Consider the following 26,769-nt stretch of genomic DNA (forward strand, 5'->3'; position numbering starts at 1 on the left):
GGAGAGAGCTGGGTCATATTGCATTACACTCAATTGTGGAAGGGACTAAGCTGTTAAGCTGTTCTTTTTTGGTAATTAGTAAATTAAACATTTTTCAAGTGTGTCAATAATAATTGGGATCTATGAACCCCAAATCAACCAGTTGATAGGTCTATGGACATAGCTAAAAATTATATAGTAGTAATTTATTAAGTACAAAAGCCTAAATCAAATGTTTCTGTGCATAAGGGGCTATATATTTCACAAGTGTTCACTGGTATCCTGAGTTCACGCTCCAGGGGATCAAAGATTCTATTCATCCCTCCCAGGAGCACCTGAAGCTCCCATATGACACAGGTACCATTTTCCACACACCTTACTGTTTCACAGGAGACCTTGCATGTGCGTGCACACACACACACAATTCTCAGAGATATTCTCAAGTTGCCTAGGTAAATGGGTTGCTGACGTTGCTAAATGTGTTCCATAAAAAAATGATTAAAAGAGCAAATAAAAAAAAGATTCAAAGACAACCAGGGGGTTAAACTATTGATATGTGTATGCTTTTCTATTTCTTCCTTCTGTGTACAGATTAGTTGTAAGTGACAGAGTCAATTTAAAGTTTGAGACCATGATTTTTATCTCTGTAAGAATTTGGCATGGTTGGCAGAATCTGTTGCAACAGGGAACCTCAGCTCGGCAAAGGAAGCTGCAGAATCATTCACGTGATGTTTATTAAGCTCCTTGTCTTCCCCTCTTCACTTGCCGTTTGCTATCCTGGGTCGCCGTATTTGGACTCCAATACTCAACTGTGTTTTAGCAACCTCTAGTTTCAGGTAGGAATCATAAATTAAATCTTTTTGCCCAGCCTCTGTCTCTCAAACACACACACACAGACACACACACCTTGTATCTTTCCTGTAACAGCAAATACAAGGATTTAATGTCCTCCTTTCTTCCCTAGGATTGACAAAGCATGGCTACCACCATGTCTAAATGTCAGGAAGGCATGTCCAGCTTTCCTCAGTTAGTACTAGAGCATTACAGTGCATGATCTGTAAACTCTGCAATAGGTGTAGTAGAGATGACCCCAAATTTCAATTTCTCCTTTACAAATTCTGGGACTATGGTATCTTGAAACATCTGAAGGAAAACCATGGTAATCACCATGCTGACCAGAATTATTCATGGTCTGCATGGAAGAAGAGATGAGGATCTGACACAAGTTGACAAGAAAGCAGCCAAAAGCTCTTTAAAGATGTGGAGAGAAAAACTGAGGGGAAGCCCTCCAGAGGGTTCTCTTTCCATCGCCTGCCCAAGTATGACCCACTGAGACTATACCCCAGCCTCCCATCTCAACGACAGCTAAAAACCTTCTAATAATGGGTTCTTCCTCCTCCAGAATCATTCAAAATCATCTTGTGTGGAGTTCCAACAAGTTTCCTGATGTTCTGTTTCCAAAGATGTGAGCGAGGGATGCCAGGAACTTCACTATAAAGTGCTTTTTAATTTCATGCAAGATCAAGCCTTAAAGCATTAGCACTGAAATCCTCAAGCTGGCAAGAAGGCACTTTAGAAATAATTAGAACATTTTTTTGTCCATTAAAGGCAGAACATTTGAGTACTTGAGACCTGATGAAAATGACATAAATCTCTCCTCAGGTAAGTCCAGACTGCAGAAGGTCAGGTTAGAAATGAATTGTTTGTATCTCAAATTTAAAAAGTCTTAGTCTAACAAGAGTCATTAAGAAGATACAATACAGGGGGGCGGAGCAAGATGGCGGAGGAGTAGGAGACCTAGATTTCGTCTGGTCTCAGGAATTCAGCTGAATAGGGATCAAACCATTCTGAACACCTACGAACTCAACAGGAGATCGAACAGGAGAGTAGCAACAACTCTCTGAACAGAGAAGCGACCACTTACTGGAAGGTAGGGCGTGCGGAGAAGTGAATCCGAGGCGATATTCGGGAGGATAGACGGCGGGGGAGGGGCCTCCGCCGGCCGCTTCTGGCAAGTGCTAGAGCCGCGGAGCACAAAATCGGACCCTTTAAAAGTTGGCTCGGCGGAGGGACGTCGCTGCAGTGGCTAAGCGGGGGGTGGAATCCTCCCGGGACAGTGTGGTCTCAGGACCCTTGGGATCACAGAGAGACCGGGGGTGCCTGCGTGCGCCAGAGCTCCCAGGTATCGGAGAGGGGAAGCCGGCTGCAGAGACGGAGCAGAGTCGCGGGCTCTCAGCTCTGGGTTGCCACAAACTGTGATCTGCGGCCCAGTCGGGGCACGGCTCCCCCAGCAGGGACCCAACAAGCAGCAGATCCGGGGAGACTCCCCTTCCTTCCTGGGGAGGAGCGGTGTGGGAACGCACTGCAGGGATCTGCTGGGTTTGGAGACTCCGAGCGGGGTCGGGTGCCAGAGATAGCAACGCTTGATCACAGGCCGGGTGAGCACGGAGTGCGGCCAGAGACTGGGGACACGGGAGTGACTGCTTTTCTCTGGGGGCGCACTGAGGAGTGGGGCCCCGAGTTCTCGGCTCCTTCGGGCGGAGACTGGGAGGCCGCCATTTTCGCCCTGGTCCTCCAAAGCTGTACCAAGAGCTTGCAGGGAACAAAAGCTCCTGAGAGCAAACTGGAGCAGCTTCCTTAGCCCGGACCGATAAGGGCGGGGCAATTCCGCCTCCGGCAAAGACATTTGGAAACCACAGCAACAGGCCCCTCCCCCAGAAGATCAGCACAAACAGCCAGCAAGCCAAGACCAAGTTGATCGATCAAGGAGAATAGGAGAACTCCAGCGCTAGGGGAATACTGCACATAGATTCATGGCTTCTTTTTTTTTTTTTTTTACCATGATTCATTATTTCATCAAAGTTAATTTTTGTTGACTTTTTTTTATTTTTCTTTTTCCCTTTTTCAACCAACATCTTATAAATCCCTTTTTAAAAAAAAAACATTTTTTATTTTTTTTTCATTTTTAGAGTCATATTTTATCCCTCCATAGTAGTTATCCTTGTTTTTGGCATATATATATAAGTTGTTCTCTCTTTAAAATTTTGAGGTACAGTTTCTTCTAACAGAACAAAATATACCCTAAACCACTAGTGTATGGCTTTGTTCTAGTCTCCTGCCTGATCACATTCTCTCCCTTTTTCCTTTTTTTTTTTTTCCTTAAATCTTCTTTCTTTTTTCAAACAACTTATCTTACCAAGTCCTTTTATAAAATCTTTTATAATTTTCATCTTTACACTCATCTTCCATCCCTTCATTGTATCAACCCTTATTTTGTACATATATGTCTTCCTTTAAAATTTTAGGAGGCACTTTTTTCTAACAGACCAAAATACGCCCAAAATCTAGTGTGTGGCACTGATCTATGCACTAGCCTGATCATATTTGATCATATTCTGCCTTTTTTGAATTGTTTTGTTTTTGTTTTTTTCTTTTTTTTCTTTTTTTTTCTTTTTCTCTTTCTTTTTTCTTTCTTTCCCTTTCTTTTCCCCTGGTTTCAGGTCTTTTCTGATTTGTATACAGTATATTTGCTGGGGACGTTGTAAACCTGTTACCCTTTTGTTCTCTCATTCATCTATTCTCCTCTGGACAAAATGACAAGATGAAAGAAATCACCTCAGCAAAAAGAACAAGAGGTAGTACCGTCAGCCAGGGACCTACTCAATACGGACATTAGTACGATGTCGGACCTAGAGTTCAGAATCATGACTTTAAAGATACTAGCTGGGCTTGAAAAAAGCGTGGAAGTTATTAGAGAAACCCTTTCTGGAGAAATAAAAGAACTAAAATCTAACCAAATCGAAATCAAAAAGGCTATTGATGAGGTGCAATCAAAAATGGGGGCACTAAATGCTAGGATAAATGAGGCAGAAGAGAGAATCAACGATATAGAAGACCAAATGATGGAAAATAAAGAGGCTGAGAAAAAGAGAGAGAAACAACTACAGGATCACGAGGGCAGAATTCGAGAGATAAGTGATACGATAAGACAAAACAACATTAGAATAATTGGGATCCCAGAAGAAGAAGAGAGAGAGAGAGGGGCAGAAGGTATATTGGAGCAAATTATAGCAGAGAACTTCCCTAATGTGAGGAAGGAAACAGGCATTAAAATCCAGGAGGCACAGAGAACCCCTCTCAAAATCAATAAAAATAGGTCAACACCCCGACATCTAATAGTAAAACTTACGAGTCTCAGAGACAAAGAGAAAATCCTGAAAGCAGCTCGGGAGAAGAGATATGTAACCTACAATGGTAGAAACATTAGATTGGCAAGAGACCTATCCACAGAGACCTGGCAGGCCAGAAAGGACTGGCAAGATATCTTCAGAGCACTAAACGAGAAAAATATGCAGCCAAGAATACTATATCCAGCTAGGCTATCATTGAAAATAGAAGGAGAAATAAAAAGCTTCCAGAACAAACAAAAACTAAAGGAATTTGCAAACACGAAACCAGCCCTCCAAGAAATATTGAGAGGGGTCCTCTAAGCAAAGAGAGAACCTAAAAGCAGCAAAGAGCAGAAACGAACACAGACAACAGACAGTTAACAGTCACCTTACAGGTAACACAATGGCACTAAATTCATACCTTTCAATAGTTACCCTGAATGTAAATGGGCTAAATGCCCCAATCAAAAGACACAGGCTATCAGATTGGATTAAAAAACAAGACCCATCAATATGCTGTCTGCAAGAGACTCATTTTACACCCAAAGACACCCCCAGATTGAAAGTGAGGGGGTGGAAGACCATTTACCATGCTAATGGACACCAAAAGAAAGCTGGGGTGGCAATCCTTATATCAGACAAACTAGATTTTAAAACAAAGACTGTAATAAGAGATGAGGAAGGACACTATATCCTACTTAAAGGGTCTATCCAACAAGAAGATCTAACAATTGTAAATATCTATGCCCCGAACATGGGAACAGCCAATTATATAAGGCAATTAATAACAAAAGCAAAGAAACACATTGACAACAATACAATACTAGTGGGGGACTTTAACACCCCCCTGACTGAAATGGACAGATCATCTAAGCAAAAGATCAACAAGGAAATAAAGACTTTAAATGACACACTGGACCAAATGGACTTCACAGACATATTCAGAACATTCCATCCCAAAGCAATGGAATACACATTCTTCTCTAGTGCCCATGGAACATTCTCCAGAATTGATCACATCCTAGGTCACAAATCAGGTCTCAATCGGTACCAAAAGATTGGGATCATTCCCTGCATATTTTCAGACCACAGTGCTTTGAAACTAGAACTCAACCACAACAGGAAAGTCGGAAAGAACTCAAATACATGGAGGCTAAAGAGCATCCTACTAAAGAATGAATGGGTCAACCAAGAAATTAAAGAAGAATTAAAAAAATTCATGGAAACCAATGAAAATGAAAACACAACTGTTCAAAATCTTTGGGATGCAGCAAAGGCAGTCCTGAGAGGAAAGTATATAGCAATACAAGCCTTTCTCAAGAAACAAGAAAGGTCTCAAATACACAACCTAACCCTACACCTAAAGGAGCTGGAGAAAGAACAGCAAAGAAAGCCTAAACCCAGCAGGAGAAGAGAAATCATAAAGATCAGAGCAGAAATCAATGAAGTAGAAACCAAAAGAACAGTAGAACAGATCAACGAAACTAGGAGCTGGTTCTTTGAAAGAATTAACAAGATTGATAAACCCCTGGCCAGACTGATCAAAAAGAAAAGAGAAATGACCCAAATCAACAAAATCATGAATGAAAGAGGAGAGATCACAAGCAACACCAAAGAAATACAAACAATTATAAGAACATATTATGAGCAACTCTATGCCAGCAAATTAGATAACCTGGAAGAAATGGGTGCATTCCTAGAGATGTATCAACTACCAAAATTGAACCAGGAAGAAATAGAAAACCTGAACAGACCTATAAACACTAAGGAAATTGAAACAGTCATCAAAAATCTCCCAAGAAACAAAAGCCCAGGGCCAGATGGCTTCCCAGGGGAATTCTATCAGACATTTCAAGAAGAATTAATACCTATTCTCCTGAAACTGTTCCAAAAAATAGAAATGGAAGGGAAACTTCCAAACTCATTTTATGAGGCCAGCATTACCTTGATCCCAAAACCAGACAAAGACCCCATCAAAAAAGAGAACTACAGACCAATATCCTTGATGAACATGGATGCAAAAATTCTCACTAAAATACTAGCCAATAGGATCCAACAGTACATTAAAAGGATTATTCACCACAACCAAGTGGGATTTATTCCTGGCCTGCAAGGCTGGTTCAACATCCGCAAATCAATCAACGTGATACAATACATTAACAAAAGAAAGAACAAGAATCATATGATCCTCTCAATAGATGCAGAAAAAGCATTTGACAAAGTACAACATCCTTTCTTGATCAAAACTCTTCAGAGTATAGGGATAGAGGGTACATACCTCAATATCATAAAAGCCATCATGAAAAACCTACAGCGAATATCATTCTCAATGGGGAAAGGCTGAGAGCTTTTCCCCTAAGGTCAGGAACGCGGCAGGGATGTCCACTCTCACCACTGCTATTCAACATAGTATTAGAAGTCCTAGCCACAGCAATCAGACAACAAAAAGAAATCAAAGGCATCCAAATCGGCAAAGAGGAAGTCAAACTCTCACTCTTTGCAGATGATATGATACTGTATGTGGAAAACCCAAAAGACTCCACCCCAAAACTGCTAGAACTCATACAGGAATTCAGTAAAGTAGCAGGATATAAAATCAATGCACAGAAATCAGTGGCATTCCTATACACCAACAACAAGACAGAAGAGAGACAAATCAAGGAGTCGATCCCATTTACAATTGCACCCAAAACCATTAGATACCTAGGAATAAATCTAACCAAAGAGGCAAAGGATCTGTACTCAGAAAACTATAAAATACTCAGGAAAGAAATTGAAGAAGACACAAAGAAATGGAAAAACGTTCCATGCTCATGGATTGGGAGAATCAACATTGTGAAGATGTCAATGCTACCTAGAGCAATCTACACATTCAATGCAATCCCCATCAAAATACCATCCACTTTTTTCAAAGAAATGGAACAAATAATCCTAAAATTTGTATGGAACCAGAAGAGACCCCGAATAGCCAGAGGAATCTTGAAAAAGAAAAGCAAAGCTGGCGGCATCACAATTCCGGACTTCCAGCTCTATTACAAAGCTGTCATCATCAAGACAGTATGGTACTGGCACAAAAACAGACACATAGATCAATGGAACAGAATTGAGAGCCCAGAAATGGACCCTCAACTCTATGGTCAACTTATTTTTGACAAAGCAGGAAAGAATGTCCAATGGCAAAAAGACAGTCTCTTCAACAAATGGTGTTGGGAAAATTGGACAGCCACATGCAGAAGAATGAAACTGGACCATTTCCTTACACCACACACAAAAATAGACTCCAAATGGTTGAAAGACCTAAACGTGAGACAGGAGTCCATCCAAATCCTAAAGGAGAACACAGGTAGCAACCTTTTCGACCTTAGCCGCAGCAACTTCTTCCTAGAAACATCGCCAAAGGCACGGGAAGCCAGGGCAAAAATGAACTATTGGGATTTCATCAAGATAAAAAGCTTCTGCACAGCAAAAGAAACAGTCCACAAAACCAAAAGACAACCAACAGAATGGGAGAAAATATTTGCAAATGACATATCAGATAAAGGGCTAGTATCCAAAATCTATAAAGAACTTATCAAACTCAACACCCAAAGAACAAATAATCCAATCAAGAAATGGGCAGAAGACATGAACAGACATTTCTCCAAAGAAGACATCCAAATGGCCAACAGGCACATGAAAAAGTGCTCAACATCGCTCGGCATCAGGGAAATCCAAATCAAAACCTCAATGAGATACCACCTCACACCCGTCAGAATGGCTAAAATTAACAAGTCAGGGAACGACAGATGTTGGCGGGGATGTGGAGAAAGGGGAACCCTCCTACACTGTTGGTGGGAATGCAAGCTGGTGCAACCCCTCTGGAAAACAGTATGGAGGTTCCTCAAACAGTTGAAATTAGAGCTACCGTTCGATCCAGCAACTGCACTACTGGGTATTTACCACAAAGATACAAATGTAGGGACCCGAAGGGGTACGTGTACCCCAATGTTTATAGCAGCAATGTCCACAGTAGCCAAACTGTGGAAAGAGCCAAGATGCCCATCGACAGATGAATGGATAAAGAAGATGTGGTATATATACACAATGGAATATTATGCAGCCATCAAAAGGAATGAGATCTTGCCATTTGCAACGACGTGGATGGAACTGGAGGGTGTTATGCTGAGTGAAATAAGTCAATCAGAGAAAGACATGTATCACATGACCTCACTGATATGAGGAATTCTTAATCTCAGGAAAGAAACTTAGTGTTACTGGAGTGGTTGGGGGTGGGAGGGATGTGGTGGCTGGGTGATAGATATTGGGGAGGGTATGTGCTACGGTGAGCGCTGTGAATTGTGCAAGACTGTTGAATCACAGATCTGTACTTCTGAAACAAATAACGCAACATACTTTAAGAAAAAAGAAAAAGAAGAAGATAACAGGAGAGGAAGAAAAGGGGAGTATGTCGGAGGGGGAGACGAACCATGAGAGATGATGGACCCTGAAAAACAAACTGAGGGTTCTAGAGGGGAGGGGGGTAGGGGGATGGGTTAGCCTGGTGATGGGTATTGAGGAGGGCACGTTCTGCATGGAGCACTGGGTGTTATGAACAAACAATGAATCATGGAACACTGCACCAAAAACTAATGATGTAATATATGGTGATTAACATAACAATAAAAAATTAAAAAAAAAAGAAGATACAATACATATTTTATATAGACAGAGATTTAAGTCTTATATTTTACAAGTCTTAGTCTAATAAGAGGCATCGATCGAGTAAGGCAATTTTTTAATCAATAAAAAGAGAACTATTTACAGTCTTATATACAACCTATCTATCCAGACACACACATAAAACAATTCTCTCTGTACCAATTTAAAAAAATCCTTACTTCCAAAAAGCACCTGGGGTGCTGTAATTATCAAATGGTCTGCTTGGAAACTTCTAAGGGTTCTGTTGCTTCGATTATATATACAACTTTGTGTTTACTCCTTTGGTTGCATGTGTATAAGTATGTATGTATTCGTATAAAGCTAAAATAAGAATGGGTTTTAAGCAAATACATCTATTTTTTAAAAAGCATGGTCTTAACCTCAAAAAAGAAATATGACTTATGCAAAGGCTTCTTAAAACTGGAATTCTACACTGTAATTAAAAATTAGGATAATAATAACTATTATGTTCAGCGTGACATCAGAATTTTGACCCAAGTAGAGAGGCTCTCAGACAAAATCTTTAAAGCTTATATTTTATCTGTGGTGGCCATGAACATGTGTCTCTCAGATCCCTGAATGCAGAAAGTATTACTGGCCAGTGGCCCCAGAGTAAGCTGTACTTATTCCGAAATCCACCATGATGTCTGTACTGAATGAAGCCAGGCTTCCCAGCACTGCTCCCAGCCGGTGGCTCTGTGCCCCAGGGACACAAAAGCCAGCCCCTTTCCAGGAGACATGGGATTCCTCTAATGGACAACTTTGACTTGAGGACTCCTCATCCGTCATATTGAACCTTCTTAGGACTATGCTGCACGGACTACACTATGGGCTAAAACTCTTGCACTCCACCTTCCTTTTCTCCCTCTGTCCTTCACATCACAGGCGGACAGCTCTCCAGCTGCCCCCAGCTCCCTCCTCATTTTTCCTCACAGATGTTCCCTTAGTAAATCTCTTGCACGGCTAATCCTGTCTTGCTAACTGTTCCTCAGAAGAGCAGGACTAACACAGCATCCTTTCTTAATACAGAATTCTAAGATACTACGTACCTCGTTAAAATCTTCCTGGAGGAAAATTAAAGATTTTGGCACTGGATTGTGATAAAACTTAGAGAATCATCTGGATTTGATACATTGTAAATTTGGGTATAATGTGGTATTATTAAGTTGGTAGAAAAATGTTACCTATTAGATAAGGAAGCTAAAAAAATAAATTTTGAAGGTTTTAAGATCATCTCATATTTACTAAATTAAATATTAATGGGATATATGAAAATATGTAGGTTCTAATATTGCCAGAAATTGAACTGAAGACAGAATTAGGCTGCCCAACCAGAACTTGTGCATATGAATCAGATGCATATATTACATTTGGTCATTACATAAAGACCAGCCAGTAACTAAATGAAACTTTCATACAGAATTTGGGAAATTCATTTGCTTGATTTGCCCTTTACTCCTCATCTCTTAAGGTAGGCTGATAATTGGTTTCTACCATCCTCCAGGGTTTGAATATCACATAAGAAGAAAACATCTTGGCTGAAAGCCACCACCTTCTAAGAAAATTGCTGATAACCTCCCAGAACTGAAAACAAATTAAATCATACTAATCACATATGATATACGTATGTGATCCATGCAATTACAAAGACTCAGAATGAATTATTATGAATGACTCTACCAGAAAATAATTGGACTACACATCCTTAGTGGCATTAAGTATAAGGATAAAAATAACTGCAAAAAAAAAATCTTAAACTTTATTTGATAATTTTGTAAGACATTAGTAATTATATTAATTTTGTTTAGAATCAGGATTTTAAGCATAAGAGAAAGGTAAGGAAATTATCATGTTTTATTTTTTTAAAGATTATTTATTTATTTATTTGAGAGAGACAGTGCACAAGCAGGGGGGAGGGGGAGAAGCAGGCTCCCCGCTGAGGAGGGAGCCTGATGTGGGGCTCGATCCCAGGACTCTGGGATCGTGACCTGAGCCGAAGGCAGACACTTAACTGAGCCACCTATGTGCCCCTAAAATCAAAATGTTTTAATTAGGAACTATAATGTTAGAACTTAATTAGAAATATCAATAACTGCAAAAAAAATCTTAAACTTTATTTAATAATTTTATCAGAAGACATTAATTATATTAATTTTGTTTGTAATCAAGATTTTAAGTATAAGAGAAGGGAAGGAAATTATAAAAAAATGTTTTTAATTAGAAACTATTATGTTAGAACTGAAGTAGAAACATCAATATGAACCCATGCTTTAAAAAAAAAAAGTACATGTTTCCCAATTCTGTCAGCTAAAATGAGCTGGGAAGAAGGGCCTAAGAGAATGAACCTAATCCTAATGTGTAAAATTCACTGTTATGATTTCTATTCCCATCTTTCCAGGATACCCTGGAGAAATGACTGATTCCATGTCTGGGGTAGGGTAGGTTATAAGCCTGGGGCAATTTGTTGTACCAGTAGACAAGAAAAAATGCAGATTAATGGGATTGTGTCAAAAGAACACAAGTGTTGAAATTCCCAGGGGTGCATCAATTTGAGCAATGAAAGACAATGAATGTTGGAGGTTGTTAGATTACACTGAATCTCTGAAAAGCCATGAGTCCATAATGATATACAAGAGAAAAATTAGCATAAAGCTGAATAAGGTGGTGAACTGAATAGCTTGTATTACTTTTGAATATTTTATTCAAATATGATGTTATTTTGATTCGTTTACTTTATCAGTGAAAAATATAGAATTTAGTAAATATTAAATACATAATTAAAAAGTGTTTTCTGGCTTAAGGGAGGGTGCCAGTAAGATGATCCCATAAGCTGTGACTGCAAATTGGACAAAGACATTCAAGATCACCAAATTTCAGTCAGATACCATTTCAAATATCCATAAGCATTTCATGGTCTTAAGAATATAAAAAAATTAAAAAAAAAAAAGAATATAGAAAAATTGCAAGATACCATGAAACTCAATGATCTTTAAAACCAGTTTGAAAGTCATTTGCAAAGGTCTTAAAATCCTGTCAAGTTAAAAGGTAGAGAAGTTAGAAGTTAAACAATACAGAAATAAAAGTATAATTATGTATCTTAAGAGTCAAAATACAAAATCCAAGTAATCGGCCCAGATAAGTGCCACCAACCTCTGTGAATGGACAGAAGCAGCAGGTAGTATGTACAGATTTCCACCCAAGGACATGATCCATGTGATCCATAGCATAACTGTCTGGCAAGCAGGAACCTGTGTGTATTTCAGATTTTATACACTTGTAACATATAAGAGAATTTGGCCTACTAGAGTGATGGCCTGTGTCTCTAATTTAAAATGTATAATTCAATAATTTGTTTAGGTTGGTCATTTTAAATTAAGATATGACCATGTACAGTCTTCAAACTACTATTAAAAAAAAAAAAAAACCTTGAGGGGCATCTGGGTGGCTCAGACAGTTAAGCGTCTGCCTCTGGCTCAGGTCATGATCTCAGGGTCCTGGGATCAAGCCCCTCATTGGGGTCTCCCTGCTCAGCAGGGAGTCTGCTTCTCTCTCTGCCCCTCACCCCACTTGTGCTCTCTAATAAATAAAAAAAAAATATCTTTTAAAAACCCTTGAGATTCATCACATTCATTGTTTAATTCACTAAATATATAAGTATTTAATACTCAGGATAGATAAGGGAGAACTTAGTGACAGCTTAGCACATACTAAATAAAGCCCATGAACTTTTACCACTGGCCCAAGTTATGAGAGGCTGTGTCATAGTCAACTAACCCCTACATGTTCCTTTATTTTCATTTGTATTCTTATACTGTTTTAAGAAAGCAATTTTACAAACAAAAAATATACGAGGTGATAAATACTACTACTGGCCCAAGCTGTGCATATTAATGGAAATATACATAAATATAAAATTAACTAATTCTCTCCAACATCTGAGTTTGGCCAACACACAGTATGGTACTAACCAAGCAATGAATGACGCCCAGTGCAAATGAAGATCCTTTAATCTTTGTTTTAACGAAAAGCCAAATACTAATAGTAAAAATCTGGAGGTCACACCAAATTTTTACAGAGAAATGAGGTACAGACCCACATATTTCAGCAAAAATAAAATATCCAACCAAATATTTTAGAGAAGTGGCGGTTTGTTTTGACTTGCCTTCATCACCAGAACTAAATACCTCATCTTAATCTATGGGGTGTGCTGTTTGACTGACATTGAATAGAAACAAATATAAGCGACATCTCCCAAATGCTCTACAACCTTACAAATTTTGGATCGATTTAATTTTCCATAAAATAAATCCGTAATAGTAAAAAAAAAATTGCTTGTGCTGATATTAATCGAAGTTCTACCTCAGATCAAATTTTGACAGAATCCTTGCAATATGAAGAAGTAATAAAAATAAGTATATCCCCCCCAATGCAAGGGAAAGCAATATATATGTGTGTTGGGTATTGGTATTATTCATTAATAATATTATGTTATTTCTCTGAATTTTGCGATGATTTGTGTTGTCAGCTTTCCAAAATGTGTAATTTGTTGCGATTTCTCATGTAAAAACATTCACTTCCATATCTAATTTTTAAATCTTTTTCTTAAAAGGGGTCCCTCTATTTGTATAAGCTTTAAGCCCCACAAAACCTGGATCCGCCCCTGACCATATTATTTTAGAAAAACCAAAATAGCTCTCTATGCTTCTGTACTGACACGGAAACAAGTCCAAGATATACTGCTAAGCATAAAATTCAAACTTGAGAATAATGTCAATAGCATAATCCCACTTAAGTAAAAAAAAAAGTTTTTCAAGTTTGACTCTATAATCTTTATTTTTAGCAAAGCACATGTCTTCACTTACTAGTTTTTTAGTTGAAAAAAAGCAAAAGTGAATTTTCGACCTTAATTCATGCTTGTAAACAGCAATACAACACTTCAACGACTCCAATACGCCTATTCCTTCACATTTTAGCATTCTGAAATTGGGTTGTAACCTGAGATCGCTGGGAAGCCGTGGTCACTCGGCGCGCATGCGCAGATATGGCCGTGGCCGTTCCGACGTGGTCGTCATCCGCGGGGTTGTGTGCGTTGTCAGTACGACCTTGAGTTTAACGGCCTTTTAAAAATGTCTTCCAGAAGATTACGTGCTGATTCTGAATTGAAATGAAAATGAAATTCTGTGTACGCAGAAGGGCAGGGAAACCCAGCAGCGGGGCGCACACTTGATCCTGGGCAGCGAGCCGCCTCGGGCGTGACGGCCTGGTCCACGTGCTTCTCGGCACCCCAGGAAGCAACGGGCCCGCGGCCGACGCAGCCGCCCTGCGGTGCCTGAGGGGCTGCGCACTGACTTAAGGGGCCAGGGAGGCCTCGGGACCGTACGTCGTGCAGGGGAGGCGCCGACGTCGTCGTTCCCGCTGCCTGCACGCGAGCCGCGCGGGGAGAGCGCCCTCCCGAGCCCTGGGCCGGGGAGGGGAGGCGCTGCTCCGGAGCCGAAGCGCCCGGCCTGGCCACCGGCGCTGACGCCCTGTAGGAAGGGAAACCTTGCGCGAGCGGCGAGATTCTCTCTCGCAATCGGTGCTCCTCTGTCTCTCCGATTGAAATCGAATTCAGTGTGCTTTCCATTCCGCTGTCCGCTGTCACAGCTTGTGATAAATATTCTGTTGTTTATCTGACACCGAAGTAGCTCTTAACGGAAATGCTGCCAAGCAGAGCAGAAAATGTAAAGCCTTTACTCCAAGAATTTGAGAGCCTTTTCCTCCTTAGCGGGTGCACCCAGTCTCTTTCTTTCCTTTGTTTGATTTGCACCGTGTTATCAACAAATGTTATTCTTTGCCTTTATTTGGAATGACAAGGTTATTGCATTCGATCAGATTAGGGTTAACCCTCAGCATTTTTAGTATATAACAATAAGGCAATATGCTCTTACATCTTTTTTTTTTACCTGAATTATTTTCTTACATCTTTAACCTCAAATAAAATTTAAGATGGAAAAAACAGTAAAACTTTAGATTGGTTTAGCTTATAATGAATTACTTCAGCCCTGGCAGGGTACATTTTAAACCAACCAACAAATCTGTTTCTTGCTGGTGTGAATCCATATGCACTTTTTAAAATGAGTTTCATAAATAATAATTAGCAATTAGGTATTATTTATCAGGTCCTGATCTAAGTATTTGGAATTCTGTCAATCCTGACAGCAGTCCTGAGGTAAACAGATTTTCCTCATCTTGCAGATGAGGAAACTGGAGGGACAGTGAGAAACCTAGGCCATCTGGCCCCAGAGGTTGTTTTAAAATGGTTATTCAATGAAATATTCTTGAGCAGACTGGACATGATGGATATAATGAACTTGGGGCCTGTGAATGTAAAGTACCACATTTTCATTAATACCTTATATAAGTAATAAAATCAACCTTTGGAAAATGAACTGTCTATGCTCTTATCTTAAAAATAAAGATGATATAACAAGTCACATCATTTTGCCAAGAATTTATGGCACTCTATTATTTGACTAATACTCATTCACAGCATTCCTAATATCATAAAACAGTTTGAGAGATCTAAATTATAATGCTAACTATGTGACGACTATTAAATTTTGCAGCATAGACTTACGGTAGAATATAATTTTATTACTTTCTTATTTTACTCTCTACTGCCATCCTTTTATATTTTGAGTTTGATTCAACTGCCTTTCTACTAAAATGTTTTATAATGTATATTTTTTAGACTTGTTATTAATTTGTACAGGGCTCCCCAACTTTTATTCCAAAATTTAAAAAGCTTAATAATTATTATCCTAATTTCTTAAGTGAAAAAACTGAGGCTCAAACAGGTTAAATATTACACACAATATCACATACTAAGGCAGATGGATAGTATAGACCAGAAATCCCATCTTAGGGCTCAACAGACTTCAAATGGTTTATGTAAATGGCTTGTGTTTACTCACATATCTTCTTAGAACCAATATATCTCAGAAGCATAGACCTAGCATCATAAAAATGTTAAACATCACTTATGTGCTCTAAGTAAAATTAAGTCAGAACAGAACTTTACCATTCGATTTTTTAAAGACGTAGATCCTAATACTTTCCTATGTTTTTTTTTTAATCAACAGGTTAATAGTATTGTCTTTTCCCCAAAGATATGGGATGAAAATTAGTGGGAGGTTGGGGAGTTTGTTGTTATAAAAACTAGAAAGGAGGAACCCAGGGCTGGAAAGCAAGACCCTGATTTAATTTCAACATCTGGTTTTCCACATTATATATAGGCAGTGGTGATTCTGTGCCATTTTTATGCAGATATTTCCTCTCCTAGGATTCTCTCATCTTTGTTATTATTTAAAACTCTGATCGTAGCTCTGAATCCGAATCTTTTTTTCTCCCCCAACTCTGTTTCAAAACTTCTGTAATGCATTTGCTGTGAAGTCTAGAATCTCTCCTGCGAGTGAGCTTACTGGGTGAGCCAAACTGCCATGGATCAGGATTGTTAGGAAGTCGATATGTTGCTAAGAAGTCTTGCTAATTTACTATATAAGCTGAATAGAGTGTCAGAGAATTTTCCTTTCCCCTGATGAACTTAGGAGGTGCATGTTTTGACCTGTATCAGTGATTGTGTTTGGATCAATTACTTTAAAGTTACAGTTTTTTATCCATATATGAAAGTTACACCTAATTATCCCCGTAATCAGTTAAACAAATGTCAGCTGTTCGTATTTCAACTCTTTCTGCCAATAACTGCTGGAAGTGATTTAATGCAGCTGGAGAATAACACTGACAATCATTAAAGCCTGCAAAGTGTGAAATAATTTCATTGCACTATTGTGTCTCTTTAGTCTGAGGACTGATCATATTCAGCGGATGACACTTGGGGGAAAAAAGCCTGTTTTATTATAATTAAGGAAATCATGGAAAAGGAGGCGGGGGTGAGTCCACGGGCAGCTCAGTGCTGTTTATCTGGCGAACTCTTCTCAGCGGAGAGCTTGTTTTTATAAGAAGTCACTTTAAGTGTTAAAGGGAAATATTTTCATCTAAACAGGAGGATTATGCTTCATTCAGATTGTTTCCCCCCCATCTGATAAAAACCCTTGCTGAGTAACAGCACAGATGTGGCTCATTTGGGGGAAATGAAGGAAGAGGAGAAAAACGCTGGGTGGAGCAAAGTAGTCAGAGATGCTTCCCCTTTTCGCCGACCCTTTTTCTTTTCACTTACCTGAGCCACTCTGGGGTCCACTTGGAAGGTGCGATGCCCTCGCCTCTTCCCCGGCACAGTTACCTCCCCAGCGAGTTTTCTCCCTCGGCGGACTCGCGGCCCTGCAGCAGCCCTTCCGAGCTCCCAGGCAAGGCAGGGAAGCTCGCTCTGGGTGGCACACCTCCCAGGGCGCCACGGCTACCACGCCGGCTGGCCTGGTGCTCCATCGACTGGGAACAGGTGTGCCTCCTGCAGAGGCTGGGAGCTGGCGGGTTTGGCTCGGTGTACAAGGCCACTTACCACGGTGTTCCCGTGGCCATAAAGCTAGTGAACAAGAGCACTAAGAACCGACTGGCGTCCCAGCGCAGTTTCTGGGCTGAGCTCAACATCGCCAGGCTTCGCCACGATAACATCGTGCGGGTGGTGGCTGCCAGCGCGCGCACGCCTGCAGGCTTTAACAGCCTAGGCACCATAATCATGGAGTTTGGTGGCAATGTCACCTTACACCAAGTCATATACGGTGCCGCCAGCTGCCCGGAGGAGGAGGATGTGCAGCCTCACTGCTGTGCCGGAGAGCAATTAAATCTGGAAAAGTGTCTCAAGTATTCCCTAGATATTGTGAATGGCCTGCTTTTCCTTCACTCGCAAAACATTGTACACTTGGACCTGAAGCCGGCTAACATTCTGATCAGTGAGCAGGATGTCTGCAAAATCGGTGACTTCGGTTGCTCAGAGAAGCTGGAATATCAGCTGTGCTTCCAGACCCCTCCTTACCCCCTAGGGGGCACCTACACCCACCGAGCCCCTGAGCTCCTGAAAGGGGAGACCCTAACGCCCAAAGCTGACATCTACTCCTTTGCCATCACTCTCTGGCAAATGGCTACCAAGGAGGCGCCTTACTCAGGGGAGCGGCAGTACGTGCTCTACGCCGTGGTGGCCTATAATCTCCGGCCGGCTCTGTCAGCAGCTGTCTTCACTGACTCCATCTCTGGGAAAAGACTTGAGAAGATCATCCAACGCTGCTGGAGGGCCAGGGCTTTGCAGCGGCCAAGTGCAGAACTCCTCCTGGTCGACCTTAACTCTTTAAGAGCTGAATTTGACTGACTCTTAACCTGTATCGACATAAGCTTTGTCTTTATTTCTATTCGTTTTTTAAATTAGTGACCATGTAGAAAAAAATCCATATTTGCAGGACGGATTTTTAGAAAATAAAGTTATTTAAAACTTCTTTTGGTCTCAAATGCTTCTTCTAAGACAAGTAGCATAGCTACAAATCTAGTAGTCAGCTTAATATTGTTAGTAACTAAACTTAGTCCCTCACAGAGTTCTATGCTTTGCTTTCGCTGGAGTGTGCTTACTGCAACAGTACTGCACTTGTTCCAATTTGTTACTGATGAAGCCAGCTTGTCCAAAACAGAACTGAACTGTAAAATGCCAAAATGTTCTATAAATTCAAACAATATGCTCCATACCCACCACCTAAATGTAAACTATTAAGTTTACTTGCTCCCAAACCAAACAAGTGAAAACTTTTTTGAAAAATATTTTTTTTCAGCTCCCCTGCCCAAAACTTCTTGTTTGTAAAGACCTTCATATGTAAAATTCACCAATTGAGGTAAATTTATTTTGAAAGGAATAATATCTTAGATGATTTCTTGTAATATTTTGAACTTGCACATGCCATGAATAGAAAAATTGTGCTAATATGCTTCTAAACTGGGTCTCTTTTTCTTATTATTTGGACTCAGAAGGGGATGACAAAGCAAAGACTTATGATATGTGAGGGGGAAAAAAATGACAACTCTGAGGAACAGTAAAATTTAACATTTGGATGGAGGAGACCAGACAAGTAAAACCAAACTGCCCATTCTAGGACTCAAGACAATGGCTGCCAGTACATAAGATTTAAAAGAATGAGGTGACTGGATTTTGTTATTAGGACCACTGTGACTTCCATTTAGCAACAGTAGTTTCTGTGAGTTGTGGAGGGCAAGGCCATTGCCAATGGACCAGACAGTTTCGGCGAGGACTTGATGTAGAAGCTGTACTTGGGCTGTTGAGGAAAAAGGAGAGAGCAGAAACTTTCAAAAGGGATAAGATACACATGTTCTTGGGTTTGGGGTTTGGTTTAGTTGTCTTGGGATGAAGGAAGTGAGTTTATGTGTGAGTGAAGCAAGAAGAGACAAAGATAACTGACAAAATTTAAGAAGTTATAAAAGAAATGAAAAGTAGTACCTAGGAAAAGAGGCTATAGCTTTGCAGAGAAAGAGCATCTCTTCCCAGATGTGAGCAAAGGAAGGTGGGACAACTGCCATGGAAGATAAGTTTCTACATAAGAAAAAGAGACACTGGGGAGGTTCACATCTGTGGACTTCTATTTTTTCTGTTAAGAGTGATTGAGAGTAGGAGGTCTACAAGGAGATCGTGGTTTGGAACTGTTCTTGAGGGAAGCAAAAGGGAGCTGTCCATGACTACATAAAATATTGGTTCAGTGCCGCTACAGCTTTGTCCGTGTAGCTTAGAGAACAAACCACCCATATACCAATGACTAATTTCCTCCTCTGTTCATTGTAGCAACAGGAGTTTGTGTTGGAAAGTTTAAGATACAATGGCTCACAAACAAAATTATGACAAATCCGTTTGTTCCACCAAGTGTGCTAAAATGAGATTCTAATTATGCTGAATACCTCATTACCAGACTCTCAGTGAGCTACATGAGGATCCTCTATGAAAAGCATTAAGGTCCAGAATTCACTTCCAGAATGAACATGGCCACAGCTTAGATTCAAATATCTTCCCTTCTCCTGGAAACCAAAGTGGGAGGTACCTTGTAAACTCCATAATCAGTGACACGAGGAGACATAGAAAATGTACAGACTCTGAAAGGTATGCAGTGATGCCGGATGACTGGACAGAGCCTGTAGGAAAAGAGTGCACCGAGCAGTGGAGGATAGCTCAGGGGAGGACCTGTCAGTGGCAGATCTCAGAAAGTCTTGGCAAACATAGATGTCCTGAAGAACAGATACACACTGAAGTGCAAATGTTGAGGAAAAAACTCCTGAGGACCAGGATGAGGTCAAACTGAGCTGAGCTTACAGGAGTTGATATAGAAAGAAGGAACAGAGTGTTGAGGAGGGTCTAGCCATGGCAGAGCTCAGAAAGTGGAAGCAAAAAGCCCTTTGTGGAGGTGCCTGAGTGGCTCGGTTAAGCATCTGTCTTCAGCTCTGGTCATGATCCCAGGGTCCTGGGATCAAGCCCCGCATTGAGCCCCGCATCAGGCTTCCTGCTCAGCAGGGAGTCTGCTTCTCCCTCTCCTCCCCACTGGTTCTCTCTCTCTCACTATCTCTGTCACTCTCACTCAAAGAAATAAATAAAATCTTAAAAAAAAAAAGCCCCTTCTGCACATGAGAGAGTCATTCTGGGGGTGGGGCCAGGCAATGTAAGACAGGCACAGAAGCCTCCTAAACCTAGTTTGCTTGGAGAGAGAAAAGGGTGTGGTTGCCTGAAGAAACCCATAGAAATGACATACTTGAAGGAAACAAATACGGTCTTTGGGGTCAGAGAGAAAGGAAGTCTTTGAGCTGTGGGAAGAAGACTGCTCTGACGGGAGGTAGAGTAAGCATGTGGACTTCTTCACCTGTAATAGTTAACAGTCAAAGGAAGTACAAAGATACGTATTAAAGATATGCTATTGACTTAAATTGGGGCAGAGGAGGAGAGAGGGAAAGGAATATAAACTGTCAGTGTTATTACTGTTCATAGAAGTAAGCTCATATATATCATCTAGGATTAAGGAAATTATATACAGTTAAATAATTGAACAAATATATAACAAACACCCTTCCTCAAAATCAGAACTATCGAAACAAAACAAAAAGGCAAAAGAACCAAGCATAGAATGCAAGGCAACATAAACTACAGAAACAAAATAACATAAAATGTGAGAGTTAAGATCAAACTCATCTGTCATTATCAATAAATGTAAGTGGCTTAATTCACCTATTAAAGAAAAGTTTTGTGCTGTAAGATATAGTTCTTTTTTAAAAGCAGACAAAAATATACCAACTAAATGCAAGCCAAAAATAGGCGCCACAATTTTATAAGAGAAAATGGAATTGAAGCCAAAGAAGGCTATTGAACAATGTCAAAGAATACAATTCGCACTAAAGAAACAAAAGTTAGAAATAACTGTGAACCAAACATTATAATAACAGTTTTCACAGACCAGAAATAACAAGGAGTATAAGAACAAATTGAAACATTATCCATAGAAGACTAACAGATTAGATGGGCACAAAGAAAGGTATGATGTAGAAGACATTGAAAATTCATAGAATACATTTGGTTGTAACACAGACATTCAAGACCATAAAAAATAAATATAGCTTCTTTTCAAGTACCTGTGGAAAACTGATCTATACCATGAAGAAAACCTTAAATTCCAAAACCTAAAAATAGTAAAGACAAATAAAATCAAAATTTTAACATTTAAAAAGCTCCTTTTTCTAGAAATTTTAATACTCTTAAGTAACTGTGCATCTAAAAGAAAAGCCAGTCAAAATTGCAGGAACTCCAGAGAGCAACAATAAAGAAAACACATATATTAGAACCAAAGGAAAACAATGAAGTCAAAGAAAATTTGTAGTCTCAAGTAGTTATAACACCTAGTAGTTATAACACCTACAAGAATATATAATATTTTAGAAAACTACAAATTTACCAAATCTGGCACCAGTGAAGATAGAAAATCTAAACAGGCCAATTTCTACAGAGTAGAGAAAGTTGTCCAATCCTTCCCCTTCCCACCCCATAAGGCGTAAGACCCAAAGTCCACTGACTTCTAGCAAACCTTAAGGACCAGGTAATCTTGGTGCAACTTAAATTAGAAGAAAACTTCCAAATTCTTTTTGAGAATAACACACTGAAGCCTGATAAAGACTGCTTTAAAAAGAAACTACAGACCAACCTCATTTATAACTATCAGTGTAAAGGTTCTAAATAAAACATTAGCAAACATAATCAAACAGTTAATTTTTTTAAAGATTTTATTTATTTATTTGACAGAGAGAGAGAGACAGCTAGAGAGGGAACACAAGCAGGGGGGAGTGGAAGAGGGAGAAGCAGGCTCCTGGCCGAGCAGGGAGCCTGATGTGGGGCTTGATCCCAGTACTCTGGGACCATGACCTGAGCCAAAGGCAGACACTTAATGACTGAGTGACCCAGGCGCCCCATCAACAGTTATAAAAATCATGCACATACACATGATTAACCAACATGCATGATAAATAAACATAGATTTATTCCAAGATGCAAAGATGGTTCAATATTTAAAAATCTATTAATTCAGTGGGGGGAGGAGCAAGATGGTGGAGGCATTAGGAGACCTAAATTTCATCTGGTCCCAGGAATTCAGCTAGATAGCTATCAAACCATTCTGAACACCTACAAATTCAACAGGAGATCAAAGAAAAGAATAGCAGCAACTGTCTGAACAGAAAAGCGACCACATTCTGGAAGGTAGGACGTGTGGAGAAGTGAATCCGAGGCGATATTTGGGAAGAAAGACGGCAGGGGGAGGGGGCCTCCATCAGCCACTACCAGCAAGTGATAGAGCCACGGAGCACAAAATCGGAACTTTTAGAAGTCGGCTCTGCTGAGGGACGTCGCTAACACGGGTAACATGCTAACAGGGTAACAACGACCGCAGAAAAATATACACTAAACAAATCAGAAGCCACCTGAAACCAGGGGAAAAGAAAGGGAAAGAAAGAAAAAAGAAAAAAAGAATATGATCAAATATGATCAGGCTGGTGCATAGATCAGTGCCACACACACTAGATTTGGGGCATATTTTGGTCTGTTAGAAGAAAGTGCCTCCCAAAATTTTAAAGAAAGAAAAACTTATATATGTACAAAAATAAGGGTCAATATGATGAAGGGATGGAACATGACTGTAAAGATGAAAATTATAAAATATTTTATAAAATGATAAGAAGTTGGTTGAAAAAAGAAAGAAGAGGAATTAAAAAAAAAAAGGAGAGAATGTAATCAGGCAGGAGACTAGAACAAAGCCATACACTAGAGATTTAGGGTATATTTTGGTCTGCTAGAAGAAACTATATCCCAAAATTTTAAAAGAGAGAACAACTTATATATATACCAAAAATAAGGTGGATGAGCTGAGAACTTAGGGCCCCACTCCTCAGCGAGACCCCAGAGAAAAGCAGTTAGTCACTCCCATTTCCCCGGTCTCCGGCCGCACTCCGTGCTCACCCGACATGTGACCGAGCATTTCTATCTCTGGCACCCAACCCCATTTGGAGTCTCCAAACCCAGCAGATTTCCTGCAGTGCACTCTCATCATCCGCCTCCTGGGGGAGGAAGGGGAGTCTCCCCCGATCTGCCACTTGTTGGGTCCTTGCTGGAGGAGCAGTGGCCCGACTGTGCCGGGGATCACAGTTTATGGCAAGCCCAAGCTGAGAGCCCGCTTCTCGGCTCCGTCTTTGCAGCAGGCTTCCCAGCTCCGATACCTGGGAGCTCTGCCACACTCAGGCATCCCTGGTCTTTCTGTGACCCCAGGTGTCCTGAGACCACACTGTCCCAGCGAGGGTTCCACCCCCCACTTAGCCACTGGAGCGACACCCCAACATCTAATAGTAAAACTTACAAGTCTCAGAGACAAAGAGAAAATCCTGAAAGCAGTTCAGGACAAGAGATGTGTAACCTACAGTGGTAGGAACATTAGCTTGGCAGCAGACCTGTCCACAGAGACCTGGCAGGCCAGAAAGGATTGGCATGATATATTCAGAGCATTAAATGAGAAAAATATGCAGCTAAGAATACTATATCCAGCTAGGCTGTCATTGAAAATAGAAGGAGAGATAAAAAGCTTCCAGGAAAACAAAACTAAAGGAATTTGCAAACATGAAACCAGCCCTCCAAGAAATAATGAAAGAGGTCCTCTAAGCAAAGAGAGAGCCTAAAAGTAAAATAGACCACAAAGGAACAGAGACAATATACAGTAACAGTCACCTTACAGGCAATACAATGGCACTAAATTCATATCTTTCAATAGGTATCCTGAATGTAAATGGGCTAAATGCCCCAATCAAAAGACACAGGCTATCAGATTGGATAAAAAAAAACAAGACCTATCAATATGCTGTCTGCAAGAGACTCATTTTAGGCCTAAAGACACCTCCAGATTGAAAGTGAGAGGGTAGAAAACCATTTACCATGCTAATGGACACCAAAAGAAAGCTAGGGTGGCAATCCTTCTATCAGACAAATTAGATTTTAAACTAAAGACTATAATAAAAGATGAGGAAGGACAGTATATACTTCTTAAAGGGTCTATCCAACAAGAAGATCTAACAATTGTGAATATCTATGCCCCTAACATGGGAGCAGTCAATTATATAAGGCAATTAATAACAAAAGCAAAGAAACACATGGACAACAATACAATAATAGTGGGGGACTTTAACACCCCCACCCAACTGAAATGGACAGATCATCTAAGCAAAAGATCAACAAGGAAATAAAGACTTTAAATGACACACTGGACCAAATGGACTTCACAGATGTATTCAGAACATCCCATCCCAAAGCAACAGAATACACGTTCTTCTCTAGTGCCCATGGAACATTCTCCAGAATAGATCACATTCTAGGTCACAAATCAGGTCTCAACCAGTACCAAAAGATTGGGATGATTCCCTGCATATTTTCAGACCACAGTGCTTTGAAACTAGAACTCAATCACAAGAGGAAAGTCAGAAAGAACTCAAATACATGGAGGCTAAAGGGCATCCTACTAAAGAATGAATGGGTCAACCAGGAAATTAAAGAAGAATTAAAAAAATTAATGGAAACCAATGAAAATGAAAACACAACTGTTCAAAATCTTTGGGATGCAGCAAAGGCGGTCCTAAGAGGAACATATATAGCAATACAAGCCTTTCTCAAGAAACAAGAAAGGTCTCAAATACACAACCTAACCCTACACCTAAAGGAGCTAGAGAAAAAACAGCAAAGAAAGCCTAAACCCAGCAGGAGAAGATAAATAATAAAGATCAGAGCAGAAATCAATGAAATAGAAACCAAAAAAAACAGTAGATCAATGAAACTAGGAGCTGGTTCTTTAAAAGCATTAATAACATTGATAAACCCCTGGCCAGACTTATCCAAAAGAAAAGAGAAATGACCCAAATCAACAAAATCATGAATGAAAGAGGAGAGATCACAACCAACACCAAAGAAGTACAATTATAAGAACATATTATGAGCAACTCTATGTCAGCAAATTAGATAATCTGGAAGAAATGGATGCATTCCTAGAGATGTATCAACTACCAAAACTGAACCAGGAAGAAATAGAAAACCTGAACAGACCTATAACCACTGAGGAAATTAAAGCAGTCATCAAAAATCTCCCAACAAACAAGAGCCCAGGACCAGATGGCTTCCTGGGGGAATTCTATCAAACATTTAAAGAAGAATTAATACCTATTCTTCTGAAACTGTTCCCAAAAAATGGAAATGGAAGGAATACTTCCAAACTCGTTTTATGAGACCACCATTACCTTGATCCCAAAACCAGACAAAGACCCCATCAAAAAGGAGAATTACAGACAAATATCCCTGATGAACATGGATGCAAATATTCTCACCAAAATACTAGCCAATAGGATCCAACAGTACATTACAAGAATTATTCACCACGACCAAGTGGGATTTATTCCTGGGCTGCAAGGTTGGTTCATCATCTGCAAATCAATCAATGTGATACAACACATTAATAAAAGAAAGAACAGGAACCATATAATCCTCTCAATAGATGCAGAAAAAGCACTTCACAAAGTACAGCATCCTTTCTTGATCAAAACTCTTCAGAGTAGGGATGCCTGGGTGGCTCAGTAGATTAAGCGGCTGCCTTTGGCCCGGGTTATGATCCCAGGGTCCTGGGATCGAGTCCCACATCGGGCTCCTTGCTAAGCAAGGAGCCTGCTTCTCCCTCTCTCTCACTCTGCTTGTGCTCTCTCTGTCAAATAAATAAAATCTTAAAAAAAAACTCTTCAGAATATAGGGATAGAGGGTACATACCTCAGTATCATAAAAGCCATCTATCAAAAACCCATAGCGAATATCATTCTCAATGGGGAAAAATTGAGAGCTTTTCCCCTAAGGTCAGGAACGCAGCAGGGATGTCCACTATCACCACTGCTATTCAACATAGTACTAGAAATCCTAGCCACAGAAATCAGACCAAAAAAGAAACAAAAGGCATCCAAATCAGCAAAGAAGAAGTCAAACTCTCACTGTTTGCAGATGATATGATACTTCATGTGGAAAACCCAAAAGACTCCACCGCAAAACTGCTAGAACTCATACAGGAATTCAGTAAAGTGGCAGGATATAAAATCAATGCACAGAAATCAGTGGGATTCCTATACACCAACAACAAGTCAGAAGAAAGAGAAATTAAGGAGTCAATTCCATTTACAATTGCACCCAAAACCATAAGATACCTAGGAATAAATCTAACCAAAGAGGCAAAGGATCTGTACTCAGAAAACTATAAAATACTCATGAAAGAAATTGAGGAAGACACAAAGAAATGGAAAAACGTTCCATGCTCATGGATTGGAAGAACAAATATTGTGAAGATGTCAATGCTACCTAGAGCAATCTACACATTTAATGCAATCCCTATCAAAATATCATCAA

At 40.0% G+C, this 26,769-nt stretch overlaps 1 protein-coding gene across 1 annotated transcript; it reads left to right on the plus strand.

Annotated features, from left to right (window-relative positions):
- The first annotated feature begins 17,064 nt into the window (after positions 1 to 17,064).
- MOS (MOS proto-oncogene, serine/threonine kinase) lies at positions 17,065 to 18,144 on the plus strand. The gene has a single exon (XM_028118973.2). It carries the CDS (start codon positions 17,095 to 17,097, stop codon positions 18,142 to 18,144), a length of 1,050 nt encoding a protein of 349 aa, XP_027974774.1. The 5' UTR covers positions 17,065 to 17,094.
- The last annotated feature ends 8,625 nt before the right edge of the window (positions 18,145 to 26,769 follow it).

The sequence above is a fragment of the Eumetopias jubatus genome, unplaced genomic scaffold, assembly GCF_037043125.1.
Source record: "Eumetopias jubatus isolate StellerSeaLion01/CBP00866 unplaced genomic scaffold, mEumJub1_p1.0 scaffold_4, whole genome shotgun sequence".
In the NCBI taxonomy this organism is placed as follows: Eukaryota; Metazoa; Chordata; class Mammalia; order Carnivora; family Otariidae; genus Eumetopias; species Eumetopias jubatus.

Bases quoted from the DNA above. Each gene is read 5' to 3' on its own strand.
- MOS (XM_028118973.2), top strand. From the start codon at position 17,095: ATGCCCTCGCCTCTTCCCCGGCACAGTTACCTCCCCAGCGAGTTTTCT.